The sequence below is a fragment of the Ailuropoda melanoleuca genome, chromosome 3 (genome assembly GCF_002007445.2).
Source record: "Ailuropoda melanoleuca isolate Jingjing chromosome 3, ASM200744v2, whole genome shotgun sequence".
Lineage (NCBI taxonomy): Eukaryota > Metazoa > Chordata > Mammalia > Carnivora > Ursidae > Ailuropoda > Ailuropoda melanoleuca.
The window spans coordinates 67,502,585-67,526,558 of record NC_048220.1 but is presented as its reverse complement, the minus strand read 5'-3'; the positions used below and the strand labels follow the sequence as shown (position 1 = coordinate 67,526,558).

The window sequence follows — 23,974 nt, the reverse complement described above, 5'->3', positions numbered from 1 at the left end:
TGAACACAGACTGAACACAAATATAAAGCTGGAAAATATGGATCCGTTGGTGAGAGTCCCACATATGAAGGGTCAATGTGTGTCACCATCTTTGGTGGCTGCTTAAGCCTGGGGATTGGTTGCTCTTGTTGAACTGACTATAGAGACCACATAATAATAAAAGTTACTCAAAGTTTTTCATGTTGGATTTTGCTTGAAAGTTTTCCTATGGATTTCTATTTTTTCAAAAATTCAAATTTTATGGTATAAATCATAATATGGCTTTTAATGTGTGATCTAACATTGAACAAAATCTCAAACTTATGAAATTGAGAGACATGGGGTTCAAAATAATCAGTTTGGATTTTTGCTGAATCGTGTGGTTGGTCAATATGAGTTTTAGAGAGCTATTATAAATTTGGGTCCCATTAACAAAAAGGAAAAGTTGCCAACTTTCCCTTCTGGGACTTGGGAATGGGGTAAATCTAATTATGCAGTGATTGTGATTTAATTCTGTTGGGTCCAGTTTATATTATAAATAATTACATTACTTCTTCGATAATTGGTGCCCAGGGTATTCACATTGGTAATGGCAGGCAGCAGATATAGAAATGGAAATGGTACTCTGACATGATGGAGAGGGTTATAGGAAGGGGGTGGCCTGTAGAAAAACTTTAGATCCCAGGAATGGACAGAGACAGGTCATTTTTCATTCAGAACACCACTGAAATCCTACCTCCCACACCGTCGTCCTTAACATTCCTGCCCCTCCCCATTTCCCAGAATTAGTCGTCCTGACTGTTTATACCACACAAATTGATTCATTTTCCACTTACAGCCTAGTATATTGAGTTGTAACCTTTGCTTCCGAGGCAATCTTACCTACTAGCTGGGTAGTAGGCTATCTTACCTACTAGCCTGGAAACCCTCTGAGAGTCCAAACTGGATCTTATTTGGATTTGCCTATCCTGGAAAAGTCGTGATCTATAGAAGGCATCCAAAAATTACTGTTGGGCAAAGCTGAATAAATGAAAGGGTGCTGTCTTACTCCTACTCAAATAATATTTTGATTGTTTTCTAAGAGGACTGCTGCTTACATCAATTCCAAATAAGAGGCACCATAGCTCCCCATCGTCTGTGGCATGAACCCCAAACTCTGCTCTACATGTGAGGTCCTTTGTGACCTGGCTCCTGCTATTTGCTCTGCCTCATCTCTCCAACTATGTCCCTGGCACATCGCATTTTGGTCCGATTTGGCATTTGCCATCCCACATATGTGCCAGTTTTATAGCACCCTAAATTTATACTTGCTCTTCCTTCTGCTTGGAAAACCTTTTCTCCACTTTTATTTATTAATTTGATTTATTACAGAAGCACACAACATAAAGATTCTGGTAAAGAATTTGCTTCTTTTCAAGGTTAACGTATATATTCATAGTGTTCAGTGATCACTTTATTTTTCAAAGATTTATTTTCTACTTTGTTGAAATATATGGAAATCCGAAGAGATATGTGCCCGCGATAACAAGACAACAAACGCAGTGATAATGGACAGGCTTGATTAGCTAGAACATGCTGGCACCGGGCGCGCGCTTTCCGTAGTCCTTATTCATTGCTCAGAACACCTCCACGTGCCAAGCACAGTTCGGGTCCTACTTTGTGGATGAGGAAATGAAGACTCCAAGCTGAAGTGAGAGCTGAGGTCCATGCAGTTGGTAGCAGAGCCACACTAAGTTCATCATCTGCCCTTCCCCTGCTGCAGTCCCATTTTCCTGAGCAGTTTAGTGTGTAGCCTTCTACATTTTTCTCTCTGTATGCACCTACGCACAACACCACCACTTCATCTGGTCACTTTGCCATTTTTTTTAAACACTTAGCCAAAGTATCACCTCCTCAAGGAGCTTCTGCTGACCCTGCCCCTCCTCTGGAGTCTGGGCATCCCCCACGTGATCCAGAGCATAGCACTAGCAATAGGTTGCTGCACTATCTTGTGTAAATACCACCTAATCGTTGGTCTCTTCTGCTAGCCGGCTAGCTCTCTGATGGCAGAGACCATGTCTGTTGTCTCTCTGTCCTCACACTGGGCACAATGCTGGCACACTATGGGCATTACAGTAGATGGATTAATTTATTCAACAACGCATTTATCCAACTTTTGATGTGTGCCTTCTAAGTGCCTGGTACTGTGATCAACACTAGGGACGGTAGTGTAGCACTTGGCTTTTACTACATGATAAACCACCCCTAAACTCTGTGGCTTAAAACAATAGCCTTTTACTTGGCTCATCATTCTGCAAGTTGGCATTTTGGCTGGGCTGAGCCGGACTTCTCTTCTGGCGTTGGCTTGGCCCATTCATGCGTCTGCAGTTAGGTCAGCCAAGCCTGGCTAAACTAGAATGGCCTCAGTGCTTGTTTTTGGTCTAAGTGGTCCGATTCCCCAGGCAGCTAGCCTGAGCTTTTTCATGTCGGCAGGTTGGCAAGAGCATGAAAGGTCCCTTGAAACCTATACTTGGAACTAGCACAGCATGGCTTTTGATGCATTTTATCATTTGAAGCAAGTCGCAAGGCCAGCTTCCATTCAAAAGGAGGGCAGATAAATTCCACCTCTCAGCGGGAGGAGCTGCAAAGTCACATTGTGTTTCATATGTGAATTTAAGGAGTAGTAAAAGATGGTAGCAACTGACCACTTATGATGAGAAAAAAAACCACGGTCTCTGGCTCAAGAGAGCCAGATGGATGAAATACTGTTTACTGTTTTTTGTGAGGTCACAGAGCATCTCTGTTTTCCATCAATCACCTGAAATTAGAAATCATCGAGGCCATTTATTTGGTCTTTCAATGGGGTTCTTCAGACTCTGTCTTTAGTCTGCTCACGTATAATTCAGGTTTTTGTTCTCTCCATTGACACTTGTGGCCAGCAGAAGGAATTCCCCACGGGAAAGTGGAAACCGCGGAAAGAATGGCATCACTCCTGACGAAGCTTTGATCTGACCTCTAGGTTCCTTCTCTTTGCCAAGTGGACTTCTGTGTCCACCACACCCTGCCCTGGGCACACACACTGCCTGCCACACACAGTCAGGACCAATCTGGTGAATGGATGGGGTCTTGGTGGGGATGGCAGTGAATCAATCATACCCCAGTCCTGGCTCAGGATCTGCATTAGTTTGTTACACTGATCACAAAACATATACAAGAAAGTTGTTACTTTGGTTAAGGGAGGAGGCGCTGTATCTTTGATGTGCCTTGTTTTTCACTAGACCGAACCGAAAAGAAACAAGATGTTTTCTTCCCATAGACATACTGTTTTATACCTTGACAGGAAAAGCTATCTGTTTTGAAAAAAGACAGTTTTGTTTCACTTCTTGTATAAGAAAACATCAAAACGAAAATGGAAAGATAAATGACAAATCAAAATTCCATGCAGACTAAGGGTCATTCTTAATATAAAAAGAAGTATGTTTTTATTTTTATTTTTTTAAGAAAACTTTATTTAAAATTCCAGTTAGTTAACATATAGTGTAATATTGGTTTCAGGAGTAAAATTCATTGATGTATTACTTACATATAACACCCTGTGCTCATCATATCCAGTGCCCTCCTTAATACCCATCCGCCACCCAGCCCATCCCCCACCCACATCCCTCCATGAACCCTTAGTTTGTTCTCTAAGAGTCTGTCTCTTTTAAAAATATATATATTGTATTTATTTTATTTTAGAGAGAGAGAGGGCAAATGAGCAAGAGGAGGGGCAGAGGGAGAGGGAGACACAGTATCTCAAGCAGACTCCACACTGAGCACGGAGCCGGTCACATGGCTGGATCTCATGACTCCGAGATCATGACCTAAGCAGAAACCAAGAGTTAGACGCTTAACTAATTGAGCCACACAGGTGCCCCCTTTTATGAATCTCTTATAGTTTATTTCCCGCTCTCTTTTTCTTCCTTTTTTTCCTCCCTCTCATATGTTCCTCTGTTTTGTTTCTTAAATTCAACATATTAGTGAAATCATATGGTGTTTGTCTTTTTTTGACTGACTTATTTCACTTAGCATAGTCCTCTCTAGCTCCATCCATTTCATTGCAAATGGCAAGATTTCATTCTTTTTGATAGCTGAGTAATATTCCGCTGTATATATATACACCACATCTAAAAGAAGTATATTTTTAAATTAATGGGGACAAACACAGGTACACACATTTAAAAAAAGGCACAGGAACCAAGTCAGCTATAACAAAAGAAGAAATAAAGGTAGCCAATGGGAATAAATATTGTTCAGTGTCAGGATCCAAGTTATGTTTTTGGTTAGGAACAAACTTACTTTTATTTGTAATAAATAACATTATACTATTTTAAAAAAAGTAAACCTAGCATTGACCTCAAAAATAGTACCCTAAATAAACAATGAAATCAGAAATTATTTAGTTGGATAAAGAAAAATATGTCAGAAATCTCAAATACCAATTACTATAATTTAAAGCTAATTATGTTTCTGAGCTTTATAAGTAGCTAATGAAAAATGCGAACAGTTTTGACAATGTGTTCTTACTATGTGATAAAAGTACCTTTATATACGAAATTTCACTACTTATTAAATAGAACCACTATATGAATTGTTTAGACCAGAAGCCTAGGAATCATCTTTGATCCCCCCCTTTTTTTATCCCTTTCTTTTCTTTATTCTTTATTCTATTAGTAGTTTATATCTCCCTTACCCAAAACACATCCTGAATCTTAGCACACCTTCATCCAGGCCATCTGGATTCTGCAACAACCTCCTGACAGGTACACCCATGTTTATTCTTATGTCTCTTTGATCTAACCTGCACATAGCAGTAGGAGTGTTCTTTCTAAAAGAGACCATGTGACTCCCATGATGGAAATCACACCAAAATGAAGTCCACATTCCTTTCCATTGCTTCCGAGACCCTACACAGTGAGGTCCCCACCCAACTCTCCAACATTCTCTCCCTCAACTCTGCCCGTCTTTCACTATACTCGGGCCTTCTTCTGTCTCTCCCTCACCAGAAGATCATTTCTACCCCAGGGACTTTGGTTGTTCTGGTCCCTGTTCTCAAAACAGTCTTCCCCTGGATCTTGTCGCACTTGCTTCCTCATCATCGACTGGTTCTCCACACAGGTGTTACCTTCTCAAAGTAACCAACCGTTTCCTGCTAGCCTAAGCTCTTTCCTCCTCCTACCTGTCATTTACTTACTATCACATTAGCCTCATTTATTTTCCTCACGTTATATTTTAGCGTTCAATATTTATTTGTTTATAGGGTTATTTTCTGCCTCTTCTCATTTAGAAGGATGGAAATTCTGTGTCTTTATTCTAAGACAAGGGCCTGGCACAAAGTAGGTGCTCAAAAAATACTCGTTAAGGACATAAATATGTTAACAACAGTTATTTGTAAGAGTTGGTATTATAGACTTTTTAAAATCTTTACTTTTTAGGATTTTCCTAGTATGTAAAAATAAACATTGGTTACCACTATAATCAGAGAAAAAGCTATTAAAAATAGTGGTTCACCATCATGGTAGAAGACCCTAAGTCCTACCATATATGTGTGTTTGATCAATTATAATGCATGCACAGTATGAAAAAGCAAAAACTGTAATGGAATTACACAAAATTATATACCAGGGGCTCTCAGAGCTGTTTATTTATTTATTTATTTTATTTATTTTTTTTTAAAGATTTTATTTATTTATTCATTTGACAGAGATAGAGACAGCCAGTGAGAGAGGGAACACAAGCAGGGGGAGTGGGAGAGGAAGAAGCAGGCTCATAGCGGAGGAGCCTGATGTGGGGCTCGATCCCACAACGCCGGGATCACGCCCTGAGCCGAAGGCAGACGCTTAACTGCTGTGCCACCCAGGCGCCCCTCAGAGCTATTTAGAACAATATTGTATGTAATATATACTTTAGAATGATACGAATATTCATTGATGATTTGGGGAGTTATTTTGAAGATTCAACTGATTCTTTCTCTGCCCCATTCAGTGTCCATGAAGAGACTTACAATGAGAATCTTGCCCTTTATAAGAAAAGAGATTTCAGGACTTTTATGGTATGTAGTTTTCGTTCCTGAAGTTTTGCTTCCATTTACCTCCTCTAACTCTGTAAGACACTAACAGCTTTTGTGCTTGAGCGTACTGCAAGAATTAAAGCTTTTCCATTTATGGAAACTCTTTTAAGCAGACCCATTTTCTCAAGCAGATTTTGGGACAACTCTTTGCTTCTCCTTTTTTTGCTTTTTTTTTTTTTTTGCTTGCTTGCTTCACATATGTTCTCTGCCTTTCTTTTCCTTACTACCCTTAAGGCTAAAGTAGAAACTGAGTAGCCTATAATCACCCCTCTCGGAAGTTTCCAACTGAAGCTGTATTGGCTGTAGAAGTTTATTCCTTGGGTAAATGTATAAATGTATCAAAGTGAGCATGCACTCAAGAATTTCATTTATGCCTGCCAGAGGATGAAAAAGTTGTTTGGTGTTTTACCCAACCAATTCTCACGTGGTCATTAACACCACCTTAAAGAAGCTGTTGAAATACTTTGCATCGTTGTCATTGTTGCTGCTGCTGTTGTTCCCTATTGAACATTTCTCCTAGAAAAATCCGTCTCTACAGTGGAAATATTGGATAGCTCTTGTGTGGCCCAGATGGAACACTGAATGTTCTAATTTTGTTTTGCCAAAGATGTGGCCTTTTTGAAGGAGTCTTTGCCCACAAAATCAGTGTGTGATAAATACCATGTTTCTTCACTATCTTTTACGCAGCTTAACTCTCAGTCCCCATTCAGAAGTGTCTGAGGTCCCACTTTCACAGATGTGACCTGCCAGCCTTCCTCCTGGAGGCCTTTTTACCAGAAACCCATGGAAGTCTCTTCACTGTCTCCTGTGCCTCCTTTTATTTCAAATGCACTGTCACCTCCCCAAGTCATATATCAATTAATTTCTTAATAAATGTAAATGAAGAGAAAATCATGGACTTCAGGCTGCTTCTGCCTTTACTTTTGTCTAAATCCAGCATAATGTACAAAGACCAGGGACTACTACTCAATTTCTGATAGAAGAGACTGGCTAAAGAGGGTAGCTTGGAACTAGGGATCCTGCAGTCAACTTAAAAATGAGAGATCGGGACACCTTCTTTTCCCAAGGGTAGCACTATAAAGTTGACTGTGGTTTGAACCTAATTATTTTCACAGTTCCCTGAGATCTCACTATTCAAAAATAAACCAATTCCTATTCACTTTTGACCTTGCTGATCTGTCCCCTGCTCTGTGATCTTCTCCCCTAACTTTGCTGTTGTTTTTCTTTGCTGTTTCAAGGCTTGGAAGATGTTCATTAAAACAAACAAAATACAGAAAATCCTCTGTATGCCAAGCACCTTAAACTCCTCGGAGGAAGTGGGTTTTATAAAAATTTAACATAAATAATTAAAAAAACAGTCTGCCTTGGGACGAAGTAATCACTAAGAAACAAAAAGAAAAGATAAAAGGACAAATACCAATAATTTGTTACAGAGAGAATTTGGGAATAGTTGTGTACTAACAGAAGGAATAAAGGAATATTCAGAAGAAAATATATAGTATTTTACATTAACAGAAAATTTGGAAATTCTCAGAAATTGTAATAATAAATATTATACTTGGTATATTAAGAACTGCTTATAATTTTGTACTTTTACATGACAAAGCAGATCTATTTTTGGAATTACCAAATCAGATTATTAAGGTTTAGGCAAAACAGTATATTTTCTGCTTATAAAGAAATATGTGTGAATTTTTCACACCATATTTTCTTAGTCATAAGATGTTTTCATCAAGAATGTCTCTTGATTTATAAGTACATACTATTTTAACATTTGGAAGTGAATTCTTTAAATTTTTGTCCTTGCGCTCATTAAAGGGAAATCAGCAGTACTGTTAATTTGGCAATTCAGTTTCACACAATTTGCATGTTACAAGTCAAGGCTCTAGTTTAGATTCTACTTAACTTACAGGAACAAAACATTTTGATAATTGATTTATTCAGTAGGGGTGTGTGTGTGTGTGTGTTTAAAGTTTTTTTATTTATTTTTGCGAGAGAGAGAGAGAGAGAATGAATGAGTTGGAGGAGTGCAGAGAGAGAAGCAGGCTTCCCACTGAACAGGGAGCCTGATGCAGGACTCGATCCCAGGACCCTGAGATCATGACCTGAGCCAAAGACAGACGCTTAACCAACTGTGCCATCCAGCTGCCCTATTCAGTAAATGTTAAATGCTACTATAAAGTTAAGCAATCATTCATGACCTTGGAGCGATTATGGTTTAGTGGCAGAGATCCTAATGGCAAAAAAAGAGGGGTGGGGTGGATCTGGGACATAACTTGATCAGCTTTATCTTCTAGAAAATTCATGGGGAATGAGGAGAAATAGAAGGCAGCATGCAAGGAAAGCAGTGAGATGGTACTTCAGTTATATATTGCTGCATAACAAACTGACCCAAGGTTAGTGGCTTAAGACAGCGTCAGTCATTTACATTGCTCATCAATATGCAATGTGGGCAGGGCTTGGCAAGATCAAATTGTTTCTGCTCCCTGCAACATCACTCAGTTGGGGCCTAGAAGATCCACTTTCAAGATGGCTTATTCAAAGCTGGTCCTGCCCATTGGCAAGGAACTCAACTGGGGCTATAGGCCTAGTTTTTCTCCATGTGAGCCTCTCCATGGGCTGCTCTGGCTTCCTTATAGTATGGTGGCTGGATTTGGCTGGATTCTAAGAGCAAGTCCTCCAGGGAACTACACAGATTGTGAGCCAGTTTTTATGGCCTATCTTCAAAAGTCACAAAACCATCATTTCTGCTATAGTCATAATTCTGTTCGAGGAGAAGGAAACTTCCATCATCTCTTGATGGGAAAATTGTCAGTTGCATTGCAAGAATAGCATGTGGAATAGAAAAGATTTTTTTCCCTAGTTTTTTTGAGGTATAATTGACAAATAGAAATTATATATATTCTTGGTGTACAATATGGTGCTTTGATACAGGTATACATTGTGAAATGATTACCACAACCGACCCTCATTAACATAAATGTCTCCTCACAATTATCACTTTTTGTGCGTGGCGAGAACATTTAGGATATACTTTCTTAGCAGATTTCAGGTATACAACATAGTATTAACTATAATCACCAAGCTATACATTAGATCCCCAGAACTTAGTTTTCTTGCAGAACTGAGACTCTGTACCCTTTAACCACCAATTCCCCCACTGCCCACAAAACCCAACTTTCAGTGACAGGACACACATAGGTTAACTGCTGTCGACTCACGCATTTAAAATGGGGGAAAGCAGGAGGCACATAGCAATCACTGGATGACCGCAATCCAGAAATCCAGCCAGGCTCAAGCTGCCAGTTTCTTCATTAGGGTGTAGTCCTGCTCCTGGGAATTGTCCTTTCTGGCTCTTGCTTTCACAGTGTAGGCTCCTGGCTCTGCCTTCTGAGTCAGTCTTTATACTCCATTAAGGAGAAAAAAAAAAAAAAAGCTTTATTTGCAACTAAGTAGTCTCTTCTCTCTGCCTGTTTACTGTCTCTAGTGCTGGGGGTCCAAAATCCACTTTTCATTTCCCACTTTCTCCAGTGTTTTAATCCAAGTTGGTGGTTCCCACTCTGCAACAATTCTCTTAAAAATTTTGTGGTTTTCCTATGAGTCCCCAAACACAGTGTACTTTATCCCTACTTTGGGATCCCTATGAGATACCTCGAGATAACATTCTTATGATTCACAGAAGCCCAGTTGTTTAATGCAGAGGATTTGTAAAGCCTACTCTTAAGATGCTTAGAAGGCCTTTGTGTGTCTAAAAAGTTCTAGGAGCCACTGCCTTAGATTCTTCTGAACTCCTAACAAAGGATTTTATAATTTAGATCTGGATTATTATTTGTCCTAAAGCCATTTCTCAAGTTGAGAAGTTTTTACTGTGTGGAGAGGATGAGAATAAAAAACACCTGCTTTTGTTCTTGTTTTCTTTTTAACCCGGTCTTCTAAGGACGTAAGGAAGGAGGCACTGGAGAAAGTAGGTTTGTGGTGGTGAAGGAGCAAAGGAACAGGAGGTGTGGAGTAGAGTGGCAGTGATAAATATAATTTCAAACAAGCCCAGTTTGAGTGGGGGCTGTGTTGAGAATTTTATAAGGTGTAAGACTAGGGAGTATTGCTAGGGGAGTAAGCTATGTTTGCTTACCAGATTATATAAATTGTATTAAGCAAAGAAGGTTGGATTGTTTAGGAGAACAGATAGCTGAAAGAAAGAAAAGGTTATAGTTATTTTTCCTTTTAGTTCAGTGCCATCTTATGAGCTGGTTAAGTAGCATGTTCTGTCCTCCGATTTGATGATCCCTGGAAAGAGTTTATGAACTAAATCAAACAGCAGAGACTTGTAGAGGAACAAAACAAATCCAGGACTTAAAGAGACTACCTAGATTCAGGATGGAGGTAACTTTTTAGACCTTGGCTCAAAAGGCCTGAATTGGATTGTTTAATTGGTATGGGAACCAGTGAAGGCCTTTCTCATTATTTAAATAGAAATGTTCCCCTCACATTTACAGTATGAGTCAGAGGGTGTTATTTTTACCTAAATCAATTCCTAAGTATTATTCTTAATAAAAGTTTATAATTTATGGATCTGCAAGTTCCATTTTAAGTTGAATCAAAAGTTTAGTTTATAGTAGGAGGTATCTAGAAATAACAAGTGTTGGCGAGGGTGTGGAGAAGAGGGAGCCCTCATGCATTGTTGGTGAGAATGTAAACTGGTGCAACTACTATAAAAAATAATACGGAGTTTCCTCAAAAAATTAAAAGTGAGACTATCATAAGATCTAGCAATTTGACTTCTGGGTATTTACCTGAAGAAAAGAGAAGCACTAATTCAAAAAGATTTATACACTCCTATGTTTATTGCAGCATTATTTACAACAGCCAAGATATGGAAGCAACCTAAGTGTCCACTGATAGATGAATGGATAAAAGAGATATGGTATGTGTGTGTGTGTGTATAACATATATATAAATAAAATGAAGTATTAGCATAAGAAAGACTAAAATCTTGCCATTTGTGACAACATAGATAGACTTAGAGGGTATTATGTTAAGTGAAGTGAGACAGAGAAAGACAACTACTATATAATTTCACTTATATGTGGAATCTAAAAAAACAAAGAAACAAAATAATAACAAAAAATGTGGAAACAGACTCATAGAGAATAAACTGGTGGTTACTAGAGAGGAGGAGGTGGGGAATGGACAAAATAGACAAAGGGGATTAAGAGGTACAGATTTCTAGTTACAAAATAAATAAGTCATGAGGATGAAAAGTACGAAGTGGGGAATATAGTCAAGAAAATTGTAACGTTGTATGGTGGCAGTAACATGTTCACGGTGAGCACTGAGTGATAGAATTATCGAATCACTGTGTGTGTTGCACACTTGAAACCAATATATTAATTATATACTTTAAATTAAAAAAGTAAAATTGTTAAAATGGTAAAAATAGTAAACAGAAAATAAACATGTATGTAAATGTGTGTGTATCATGCCATGAAAAGATATGTTCAGAGAGGAGTGTGGTAGAATAATATGAAAGGCATATTCTTTTTTGTGGTGTAAAAAGTGTGTGCCTATGTCATGTATATGATCATATATTCTTGGAAAATGAAGAAATCATAAAATTGAGAGTGGTCTGCTTTGGGTAATGAGGAGGCAGGGTTGGGAGCTTTAAACTGTGCTTAATTCTCTTTTGTATTGTTTTGAGGTTTTTTGTTTTACAGAGTATGTATTTTTTTAACAAAAATACACATTAGGTTTTTTTTTTTTAAAGGTAAATTAGGAGGTAACCACATCGATTTTTTTATGCTCAAAGAACTTTTATTCTGCTATTAAACTTGCACGGTTTCTAAGAGAAAATGTCCTTTAAATTAAACTCTGGAATATTTGCTTCATCTTAGATTTCTCGAAAGTATTCCAATCTTTACCTCCCAGGATTTATAAATTCAGAAATAAAAAGTGTCCTTTTATTCCCTCTGTAGTGATGAGGGAAAAAAGATGTAGAATTAAATTTGTTACCCTCTTTGGCTATCTTTCCCAAGAATAAACATACCCAGGCCTATCGTACGCTGTGGTGTTTACTTGGCCCACATCTGTTAAATACAGAAGAATTGCAGTTTTTTGGCTTGGCATGTAATAAAGAGAAATGATAGGCTGTCAGAGGTGTCTTTCTCCAGTATTTCTATCCATCCCTCTGAAAAACTGCACTTACAATAGCACTAAAATGAATATTTAAAATTGGCATCTTCCTCAGTTTTCCCCGGGGAACCCGGTAAAAGTAAGCATGGAGACAGAGCTGGACTCTGGCGCTGGATGCCTGGATCTGAATCCTGCCTAGACCATCTGCCAGCTTTATAATCTTGAGCGAGTTACTGCTGTCTACCTCAGTTTCCTTTTCAGAACGGGGATGTTTTAGGGCCCAACTCATAAGTTTATTATGAGGAAGTAATTAGCCGGTATTGGTAAAGTGGTTAGAACAGTGCCTGGCCATGTAGTAAGTGCAAAATACATGTTTGGTGTTTAAGAACAAGCGTGCTAAGTGCACAAACAACACAGTGCCGTGCTGGAGGCTACAGGTTCTCAGCCCCGCTCCACTACTGGTCCGCTGTGTAAGTAAGTGTGCTCAAACGGCTTAGTCTCATTGAGCCTCCGTTTCCTCCTTTGTGAAATGGAGTAATTGTCAAAAGTAGTGCCTGACTCACAGTTTCTCAGGATTTCATGGGACGATGTATGGCAAGCTCGGAGCACAGCATCCGCTTCCTAGCACCAATGCTTGCAAATACTTTAATTCCCATGAACTTTCTTTTTAAATTTTTTTCCTTTCTCCCCCCTTTATTCCTCCCCCCCCCATGAACTTTCTGTCCCTTTGTGTTCATTGGATTTTATCTTTAATTCTTCAGTTCACATTTCTAGGTCACTTCTAGATCTTATGAGAACCAGGTAGGGATCCTTTAGAAGCCATGACCACAGGAGCAGAATACAGGGGAAGCGAGGCTGCCAGATAAATTACTTAAGGTCTCAAGAGGCTTTGCAGGTGGACTTGTGTTAGGGAATTTGCCGCTATCATGGTCTGGCCTGAAGCCTTGTGGGCCTAGAAACCACACTGGTCAGAAGTTCCAGAGCCCATCTATCCCCCAGAGCTTTGCTCATAGTAATGAAGCTCATATGACGATTGTATAGGATCAGAAAGCCAGTGTTTCCGTTTACAAGAAGTGAAACTCCTGGGCCTGGCAGTTCATGTTCCCACCCAGCCTGTTTGTGCCTGTAGACAGGCTACGTCTCTAACCAGGCTGTCAGTTTATTAATTTGTTGTGAGGACAGGTCCCTCAAGTTTCCAGCAAGTTCTCCCTGAAGGCATGCCGACAGGATACCACATGCTAATCAGAAAGCAGCTTGGGCATCAGAAGGACAGTTTACTCCTGGACTTGGGTTTAATGGAATTGGAGAGACAGATCCACAAGAGGAAGGATATGCCACCAGACCAGAGTACCCTCCCCCAGTGTTTGAACAGTCATTGCCTGTGTTTGCTTCTAAGACTGCCTCATACTTTTTTTTTTTTTTTTTTTGGTCTGGACTCTGTTTTTCTGTTAATAGAGCTAGTATGCTCAGTCAGATTATTGCCATGCCTGAGAGTCTAAGGCTGACCGTACATGGGGCACATCTGGCCTTCCAAAGCTTTTGTTTGTCTAGCCTGTCTTGAGGCCTCTCTGGCCTTCCTGGACTTTTCCCCGCTCTGATCAGTCCTCTGGCGCTGAGCAGAGATTGTCCGCTTTGGATGAGGCTTTACGCCTGTCCTTTGTTCAGTTCACTGTGGCGCCCACCAGGTCCCTGGCATTGATCTGCATTACTTGCTGGTACCATGCATGCCCCTAGGCATGAATCTGCATCATTTTGACTATTAAAGTTGTCTTCATTTAGGTATGCTCTGACTTAACTGAATTTTTACTTTTTTGTTTAATTCTCAGACAGCAGTCTTATTTTCCCATTTCCAGATTCATTTCACTGTCACCCTCAAGTGCTGAAAACATATTTTAGTTGGTAAGCCCTATTGGCTTACAGTGATTTGAAGCTCATAGTTTCGAGGAAATGGGATACCCTTAAGCATTCCTCAGGAAATACGGGATGCTGCTGGCCACCCTTTTCTCTTTCTAGCTAAGCAGCCTTTTCTTCCTCCTGGGTGAAGAGGAAGTACTCTCATATTCTGTACTTTTTCATGAAACTAGAGATATTACCTGCCTACACCGAGAGAAACAGAATGTTAACATTCGTATTTGCAAAAGACATAACGTTTCGATGCCTAAACAAAATGTGTTCACCAGTGGATTTCTTCAAGGAACAAGACCTTATTTTTAGCTTTAGTATTATAAATTACTGATAATCTGATACAGGTTGATATGCCATTTCTTAGGATTCCTAAGAACTATTGGCCTTTGTTTTTTTTTTAACTCTGCCTCTAATGAACGAAGAAAATGTCATTATTTGATCGGATCACCGGTCATAAAAATAAAGTTGTTTCCCAAGGAAGCAGTTTTTTCCAAACAAATAACCCAGCCCTTAGTTACTTTTAATCTTCTAACTAAATTAGTATTAATTTATGTGTGATCTGTTTGGGAAAATAGAAAGAGCAGGTCTAGGTCTTGCTATCTCTCCGGTCATACTGCCTCAAACATGACCACTCCCTGTTTTGCGTGATCTTTGGGGTAACGGTGATAACATATTCTCTTCTCCCTGCTTCTGAAGCACCTTGTATACATCTCTTACAGTAACTTTTACTCCATCTTATTTAAACCACTAATAAATAATGAAGTGGCACTGTTCCCGGCACATGGTTACTTCTTCATTTCGTCATCATCATCTGCTTATAAGTTTTTTTCCTCAATTAGACTGTATATTTCTTGGTTGTGTGGACTGCTTGTTCATACTTTCTTTCTTTTTTTTTTTTTTTAAGATTTTATTTATTTTTTTTGACAGAGATAGAGACAGCCAGCGAGAGAGGGAACACAAGCAGGGGGAGTGGGAGAGGAAGAAGCAGGCTTATAGCGGAGGAGCCTGATGTGGGGCTCGATCCCATAACGCCGGGATCATGCCCTGAGCCGAAGGCAGACGCTTAACCACTGTGCCACCCAGGCGCCCCTGTTCATACTTTCTAACACAATACAGGCATCCAGCACATGCTCCAGAAATGTTGAGCTGAAGTGCTCGTTAGAAATAGGAGTTCTCCTAGGTTCCCCCTTAGCTATGCAATCTGATGTCATGTCTGGGAACGCCTCAGCAGTAATGACTGAGGAACACTTACTCTTCACCATATTTGTGACTCAAGAAATAAAGATAAATAACTGAAAAAAAGTAGACTTTTAAATTAAAAACACAAATCATAAATTTATTTATTTATTTAATTTTTTTAAAAAAGATTTTATTTATTTATTTGACAGAGAGAGCGAGCCAGCGAGAGAGGGAACACAAGCAGGGGGAGTGGGAGAGGAAGAAGCAGGCTCATAGCGGAGGAGCCTGATGTGGGGCTCGAATCCCCTAACGCCGGGATCACGCCCTGAGCTGAAGGCAGATGCCTAACAACTGAGCCACCCAGGCGCCCCACAAATCATAAATTTAAAAATAATAAATAGCAAAAGACAGAGTGGGGCAGAGAAGAGCACTTTCACTTTTGTTACATTGTTTTAAAAATAATAATAAAGAGCAGTTCACTTAGAGTGAGAATAATATAGTAAAATATAGACATAAAATATCAAATTGTGATAACGTTTTTAAAAGTAGCATGTTCTTTTCAAATTACCTACAGAATATGTGAATTTATTTTTGTAAGATTTATAAAATAAGTAATATATTGATCTAAATGATTGGATCTGCTGTTGTCCTGCAGCACTTCCTTATTTCAAGCCTCCTTCCTAGATATAATGGCTTGTCCACAATTGGTGCGCAGTCCATCCAGGTTCTTTTCTATGAATTTGCATGTAAAAATTCACGTACCCATAACTGGGGTAATGTATATTTCCGCAACGTATCATTTCATTTAATGTCTTTTAGGGAGCTTTGCAGGGTAGCACATCTAGATAACCTGGTTCTTTTTAATAACTTCATAATATTCCTTGGTGTGGTGACCCCATGGTTGGTTTTTTTTTTTTAACCCTTCCGCTATTCATGCGAAGTTTCCATTTTTTCACTATTAAAAAACAATAATGCAGTGAATATTCTAGTATATTCATCATCGCAACAGAGAGCAGATGTGACTTAATGGTGTGGCCAGATCTAGGAACTACAATAGCATCAGGAATCTGACTTTCACATCTTCAACTTTGTTTTTCTCTTGATTGGCTTCATTTTTAGACAGCTCATCCCAGGTGGTAGCACGTGTGTCAAACAGCAGTTCTAGGCTTACATTGTATAAACTTAACAACCTCTTTCACATTCTCAGCCAAAGTAGAGTGTTGACTGTCAGTGGACCAGCTCTGGTTATGTGCCCATCCTTGACCCTATCGCTGCCGTTCTGTAGATAGTATACACTGGTTGGTCAGGTCTGGGTCACATGCCCACTTCTGGGGCCAGGTCAGCATGTGGAGACAGATGGGTGACTTGCCAAATAAAAGTCAGGATGATGATACCAGAAGGAGGACGCATATATGCCAGTCAGACAAATATATCAGTGTCTCCTACAAATCTCTTATAGATAATATTTCATGTTTTTGTAAGTAGGAGATGAATAGACATCCTAATGGTATCCAGATTTATCTTAAGGAACAAAGTATTCTTATAAGTATCTTTCCAAATCTTTGCTAGAATAATGAAACAAGTATGTTGCTTATACTATTGTATATGAAAATAAAGCACGTTATAGATTGAAGATCATTGACATTATGAAAAAGACGTAATTTTTCCAATTCAGGAAAAGTGTTATTCATTATATTTGCTAAAAATTCAGTGATATCTTTTCTATAATAAATATCTTGTCTTTTTTTTTAAGATTTTATTTATTTATTTATTTATTTATTTATTTACTTATTTATTTGTCAGAGAAAGAGAGCACAGGCCGGGGGAGTGGCAGGATCCCCACTGAGCAAGGAGCCCAATGTGGGACTGGGATCATGACCTGAGCCCAAAGCAGATGCTTAACTGACTGAGCCATCCAGGCATCCCAATAAATACCTTGTCTTTGAACACCTTTTTAAATATTGTGTTGTTTGCCAAACTGCAGCCTAAATTCCATATTTTATTTATTTTATTTATTAAACAATGTTTATTAAATTCCACTCCGTACTCATCACCATGCCAGATGCTGGGGATAAAATACTGACTACAAGATCTCTGTCCTCCGGTTTCTTATATTATTGTTAGGGACCACAGACTGTAATTAAGTAAAGGAATGAATAAAGGAGAAAATTCCAGGCTGTGGTCCACTATGAAGGAAATGAAAAGGATCATGAGATGGAAAGTAATTAGGGAAGGTTGTCTCAGCTAAGGTGGTAAGGGAAGACCTCTGAGGAGAGAATGTTTCACCTGCAAGTTGAGGATGAAGAGTGAACCCCAAACTCTAGACCTATGCTGCCAAATACAGTAGCCGCTAACCATATATAGCTATTGAGCACTTGATGGCTGTTAGTTTGAATTAAAATGTGCCATAAAGGTAAAATGCATATTGGATCTCTAAGATTAGTTCAAAAATTGTAAAATAATGAATAGTTTTTATGTTGACTATGTGATGAAATTGTAATATTGTAGATACATTGGGGTAAGCATTATTAAAATTAATTTTATATATTTCTCTTTACTTTTTTAACATGACCACTAAGAGTTTAAAATGACGTATGTGGCTTATCTTACATGTCTATCGCACAGTCCTAGTCTATGTGGTTTCAATTTGCTATAAATGAGACGTGCTTTTTCATCTTTTTGTCCTTGATCATGCCGATGGCAATTGAATTTATGTAGTAGATTTTTCTTCGAGGATCTAAGTCTATAATATTCTTTGACTGAGGTGTATAAATATAATAATTCAATGTGTGATCAAGCTTAACACAGCTCTGAGGTAAGTGGTAGTGGGTGGTGGAGAAAGCATAGAAAATTGCCACATTTACTAAAGGAGTTGTGTCATTAGTCATGTTCCTTTAGAAATGTTCACAAAACAGATAAAGGAGGGCTCTGAGTTGGAGAGGTAGGCAGAGCAAGCTTCACAAGGTAATGACAGCGTGGGATAGGATTTCTGTGGGAATCGGCGACAGCAAACCACAAAGATCTATTTCCATTCTCTACTTCGTGAAGGAGATTCTGTTGTGTTGTATAGAACTGACATTTCTTGCATATTAAAATAGAGTTTCGTTCTACACATTGTTTTTGAACTGATGGGAATGTTAGTGACTTTTGTGTGCCTCTTTGTTAAATCTCTGTCAAGACGGTGCTAGCAAGTTCACACACATTTAATAACATTACATTAATTCCCTGCAGAGAGCAAGCAGGAGAGTTTTCTTTGTGCCATGTAATTCTCATTTCCATTTGTGGCTTGTGCCACGGGGAAGAAGTTAATTACTTTAAAAATGCATGTTTGATTTACGAGGGGAAACGTTTACGTTTTAGTTTGCAAACAGTTTCGGCCCACAAATGTGATGCTTGTTACGTAATCTGACAGTTTGGTGAGGAGAAATTCTACCCTTACTGGTTTGAGAGAGAGTTGAGTCATATCCTGTGAATGTGAAGCCATGGTATTTAAGCATCACGGGTTCCTCTCACTTTCGTTCTAAGTGGCTGCAGTTCAGAGCAGCAAGTGCTCTCTGTGAAGAGGCTGTTACTAGCCCTTGGAGGTGAGCAGCCTCCCTTGTAAGGATTCAGGAAAGAAAGCCAAGTCTGAATATGCAGTTGTCTCACTGGAATGAAAGATGTTTTGTTTATTTCTAATCAACGATGCTAGACACCTGCAAGCTCAAAAGTGCCTGCAATTTGCCATTTGTTTATAATAAGGTAAGTTCCATATTTTGGTTTACTCATTGTGTCGGGACAGCCTGGAATGAACGTGGCAGTTTTCATACATGATTATGCTTCAGAAAATGCCTTCTCACAGGTATTGAAGGTGGCATTTGAGATTCTAACGCAAGTCATTTTAAACTTACAGTACAATCCATTTGTGAGATACCTAATTTAATAGATTGATAGATCCTTTGTAATAGTTTTTTATAAAAAATGCAATACCTGAGAAGCGGAAACATTCTAATAGTTTTTTATCATTTCAGTTTTTCTTTTCTTTTTTTTTAAGGATTATTAAATAGGACCAGTCTCTTCCCCCCCCTTTTGCTATTCTTTGATTTCAGTTAAAGATGAAACATGCATAAAATTCATATGATTATGCTTGAATCTTATTCTAAATAACCATAGCTTGACAGCTGTATTTCTCCACTGAAATAAAAATAAAATAAAATTAATAATTATTAGGAAGTTTAAAGTCGAAAAGTAACGCGAGTCTTTTGCCTTTTCATATTTGGCTTTCTGTATAAGTGAAAGGCCACCATCTTCATAAACCTCTGATTGATGTGTTAGCTTTAAAATGTGTATGAGCTTATCACAACCCACCTCCTCAGTTGCTCTTGGAGACACTCACATATAAATTGTATGGATAGAAAAATCTGTGGATAGGAAAGTGAATGAGAGGTCTATTTTCAAATTCTTTAAGCTTGTTGCTGAGACATTGGGATGAATGACAGGAATGCTGTCTTGGTTTTTTATTGATTAAAGAAATGACATCAAATCAGAACTAATGCTGGTGTCTGGTGTCACATAACTTTGGACACTCATATTTAAGGCCTATGAATTCTTTTGAGGTAGAAAAGGTTAATTTGATTTTGAGTTGTGAATAGCTGTGAATTTGTAAGATGTTAATGAATCGAGCAGTTTTTGTGTGTTTAATGACGGTTGGCATTAGACTACTTTCTTCTTGATTGATCCACTGTCATGCTTATGGATTGTTTCATGTCTATTCAGAATTATACTCACTACAAAATTGCTTGATTCTAACTAAGATGTAGAAATTACTTTTCGTTAGGTATGTATTGAATATTCATGTTTTCACAAAGGTCGGGGGGTCAATGAACTGATGGAATGCATGTAGTTTTCCTCTTCTTTGAAGGGGAAATTAAAAGTAGTCCAACTTCCAGGGGCATCTGGGTGGCTCAGTTGGTTAAGTGTCTGCCTTCAGCTCAGATCATGATCGCAGGGTCCTGGGATCGATCCTTATATCTTTGGGCTCCCTGCTCATCGGGAAGCCTGCTTCTCCCTCTGCCTCTGCCCCTCCTCCCCCACCCTCTGCTCATGCTCTCTCTGTCAAATAAATAAAATCTTAAATAAATTAAAATAAATAAATAAATAAAATTAGTCCAACATCTTTGAAGGCAGTATTCCAAATTGAGAAAATAAAGAACTTTAGGGAAAATGACTTAGCACTGTGAGAGGCTTTGGGAACTTGCATAGTAAAAAGGCACATATCCCAAAAGATTAAAATCCAAACTATTATAAATAGAATATCCTGATACCAAATCTCTATGAAATGCTCTCTCTTCTTTTTTTCCCCCTGGGCAGAAAGGGAGCTATTCTGGTTAGTTAAGAATTCTGCTTGAGAATTTTTCCTTACACTGTACGTGAATTACTAAATGTCAGTAGAAAGAATAGAATGCATCTACATCAAGACAAAAACACGTGTTATGATACTTTGCATAGTTTCAGATTCTTAAATACAGATTATAATGGCCACAGGAACTGTTGTTATGAATAAAAACTCAGACTGACAAAATGTTGTGAAATCAAGTCTTCACAGTCTGCTCTGTTTCGAATATGGACTTTGTTATTTATGACATGGTACAGCCAGCTGGTAATTACCTGGTTAGATGATTGAGGCATCTTGTTTCCCCTCCTTCCTTGCTGTGGTCCCCATCCTTTGGCTATATTCTTTACAGTTCCAGAAGAGGTGTGGGTAACGCACAGAGAGACAGAAGGAAAGGGAGCAAACACACATAGTGTACTATTTCTATTTTTTACCTCTCTATCAAAATGGTTTTGATGAGGAAAGAGGTCAGATAGATAGTTAAAACGAGTCTTTCAATAACCTGTGGATCTTATTTACTCAGGAAATCCCTTGACCTCTGAGATGAAGAATAATTGGGAGCTTGGTTAAGAAAACCTTTTTGGCCTTGTAGGATTGCTTTGCAAAGATGAAATTCTTTCACATCTGTTGCTGTATTTTATTAGCTGTACAGTGTGAGACATACTTTTGAGAACTTGTTTCTTTGTCTTCCTATAGTTAAGGAGCTGACAACACATCAGAGATGCTCAGAATTCCACTCTGGATTCAGAATATTTCTTTTCAGCTCCCTTTTCTCCTCTTTGTAAACTATTTTACTGGTTAATTTCAAATTTATATAAAAATATTTTGCAAAATGAGCTCCAGAAATAAGACCCAAAAATTCAATTTTACCTCAGTCCTAGTGCTCCTTTAAAATTTCAAATATCTCAAGGAAACTTGTCCTCACTCAAGAGATATTTATCAAATGGTAACTAAACTTAATTTTCAACCTAAAAGCAGCATGATGTCCCTCAACTGAGGACTGCATTAACAGAAGCACAAAGCATGACATTTTTTCTTTGTTTTTAAAGATTTTTCTTTTAAGTAAGGCTTTGACAGTTTCAAAAAAGTTTTTTTTTATAGAGTATTCATTCTGACTCTTGAAAACTAAATCTTTCTGGAATATGCTTTAGATCCTACTGTCTCTAGTGAATCCTGCTGGATATCAAAAGTAGCTCACTTGCTGGTAAGAAGAAACAGTGCTAACTCCTCCACCTACTTCTGAAAATCAGTTTTGAGAATCAAATGAGACTGCTGGTGTGAGAGTCCTTGTAAACTCCATTGAGCTTACAAATAACACTATCACCAAGTAAGATACACAAATTATGTATGTGGAACAGAACTTGGTGTCATCTCACAAATTCTCATTTCACAAAGAAGGGAATTAAGATCCACAGGAGTGAAAAAGGTGCCTTGCTTCACTCAAGCTGGTTTCTGACTCGAGACCAAAACCTGGGTCTTTCTGTCTGTTCAGTTAGCTAGAAATGGACCAGAAGACTGGCTGTTTCTTGAGTTGCGCTAGTAGGGTTTTTTAAAAAATAAATAATACTTTTGGAAGATTGATAAACATCTTTATTGGAAGCTATATCCTTGGAGAATATTTGCAGAAGACATATGGCCTTGTGTATAGATTTTGTGGGCTGTGGATTCTCTGTTGGATCTTGTTTAATGGAGCATGAATTTTTGGAATGATTATCAAACTATAACATCTGACTCTTGCAATCTCTTAGTTTCTGCCACAAAGTGTCCAAGCCTTGCACTCATTCAAAGTACACATGCGTAATGGATAGGGGTAGATTTTGTAGCTTTTAAAATTGTAGGTAGTATGGTAGATGGTTTTGGTATGTTTGTTGAATGTGGTTAGCAAAAAGAGAGTCTCCAGATGCTTACCCTTAAAAAGAGATTAGGAAAATTTAAACAACCAATAAGACTTGCAACCATTTCTGTTAGAATTGATCTGGCTGTTTTACATTTATGAAACTCTTTTCTTTACCAGGGACAGAGATGGGAGAAAGATGACTTTTCAAATTATAAAAGTTAATGACATATATCTTACTATACCCAGGAACGCAATGAGTTTATAAAGAAAAATTTTCTTTAAAACCTCTTAGTATTAAGATTGAAAGACAGATTAATTAAAAAATTTGTTGTGTTGGTGGTCTTACTAAAAGTTCTTTTTTACCCCAAAGAACCAATACATGATCACCATTTCTTTTAGTGAAAGTGTAAATCATATGAAAGGTACATGCTATCTGCATATCCTATACTCCAACTTATTTCTTCAGTAAGTAAGTGAAATTTATCACCATGCTGTCTTATGAACAAATCCTAGTCCTGCTTGGAATAAAGTTCAATATTTACTTTGATTCCTAGAACTGTATGAATATATATAACATAATATATAGCTGTATAATCAGTAGGAGATAAAGGACAACAGATGAGATAAAGAGGTAAGAGTCTTTAAAAACTTTGATAAATAGAAATGCAAGGTGATGGTGTGTGGTTTAAGGCACAGAGCTCTAGCCGCTAGGAGTGCAGTGGCAGGAACAAATGCTTCTTTGTGATCTTGACCCCCCCTAGGGTTTTGGATGTAACAGTCTTCTTTGATTTTGTTTTTCTGTCTACAAAGCTCAGGAAACACAGGAAAGCCAGACAATCATCCCGCATATCCTATAGGTGCTTGGTAAATATTGATTAATGATCCTGTAAACATCAAGGTGGGTGAAGCACTTTGAACTCACTTGAAGAGTCTCTCGATGTGCCTTTGGTGTAAGTGCCAAGGTATGTAAAACATCCCCTTAGGAAAAGCCCAAGGGAGAAAGCTTTAGAGATGGTTTGTTGGGTTTTAATTCCATGTTAATTTATTAAAATGCTCAAATTAGGCAATTAATCTTCCTTGCTTGAATCATTTCACTAGCAGAATGGCAATTTATAGCATCCCCAAAAGTAGTAACAAATCAAGTTCTATATCCCTCACTCCACAAGTGTTTTTGTCCAAGATGAAAATAACAGTAATGGCTAACATTTAGTTCAGGCTATATAATTTAATTTCTTAAAACCACCTTATGAAATTTAGGTACTATTATTATTCCTATTCTCCGTTTATCAAAGATGGAGTAACTGAACTATTTAGAAGTTAAGTGATTCATCCCTGACCTCATACAAATGGTTGTAGAAACCAGAATTGAACCAAGACTGTCAGGGTTCAGAACCATGTTACTTGACTACATTTTCTGATACCTCCAGTTAGAATCCCTTGATCCCACTAATAGGAAGTGACTGTTTTAAAGTGCCACAGAGAGGAAAAG

At 38.2% G+C, this 23,974-nt stretch overlaps 1 protein-coding gene across 16 annotated transcripts in view; it reads left to right on the top strand.

Moving 5' to 3' along the window:
- MCTP1 (multiple C2 and transmembrane domain containing 1) overlaps positions 1–23,974 on the top strand; it is a 508,366-nt gene that overhangs the window by 149,352 nt on the left and 335,040 nt on the right. Inside the window, exon 1 of one of the 16 annotated variants that reach the window (XM_034656520.1) lies at positions 18,787–19,018. The exons of the other annotated variants lie outside the window; for them this stretch is intronic. Coding sequence (XP_034512411.1) covers positions 18,962–19,018 — 57 coding nt within the window. The 5' untranslated portion in view covers positions 18,787–18,961. Of the gene's footprint in view, positions 1–18,786; positions 19,019–23,974 lie in introns of those variants that run through there. 16 annotated transcript variants of the gene reach the window in all.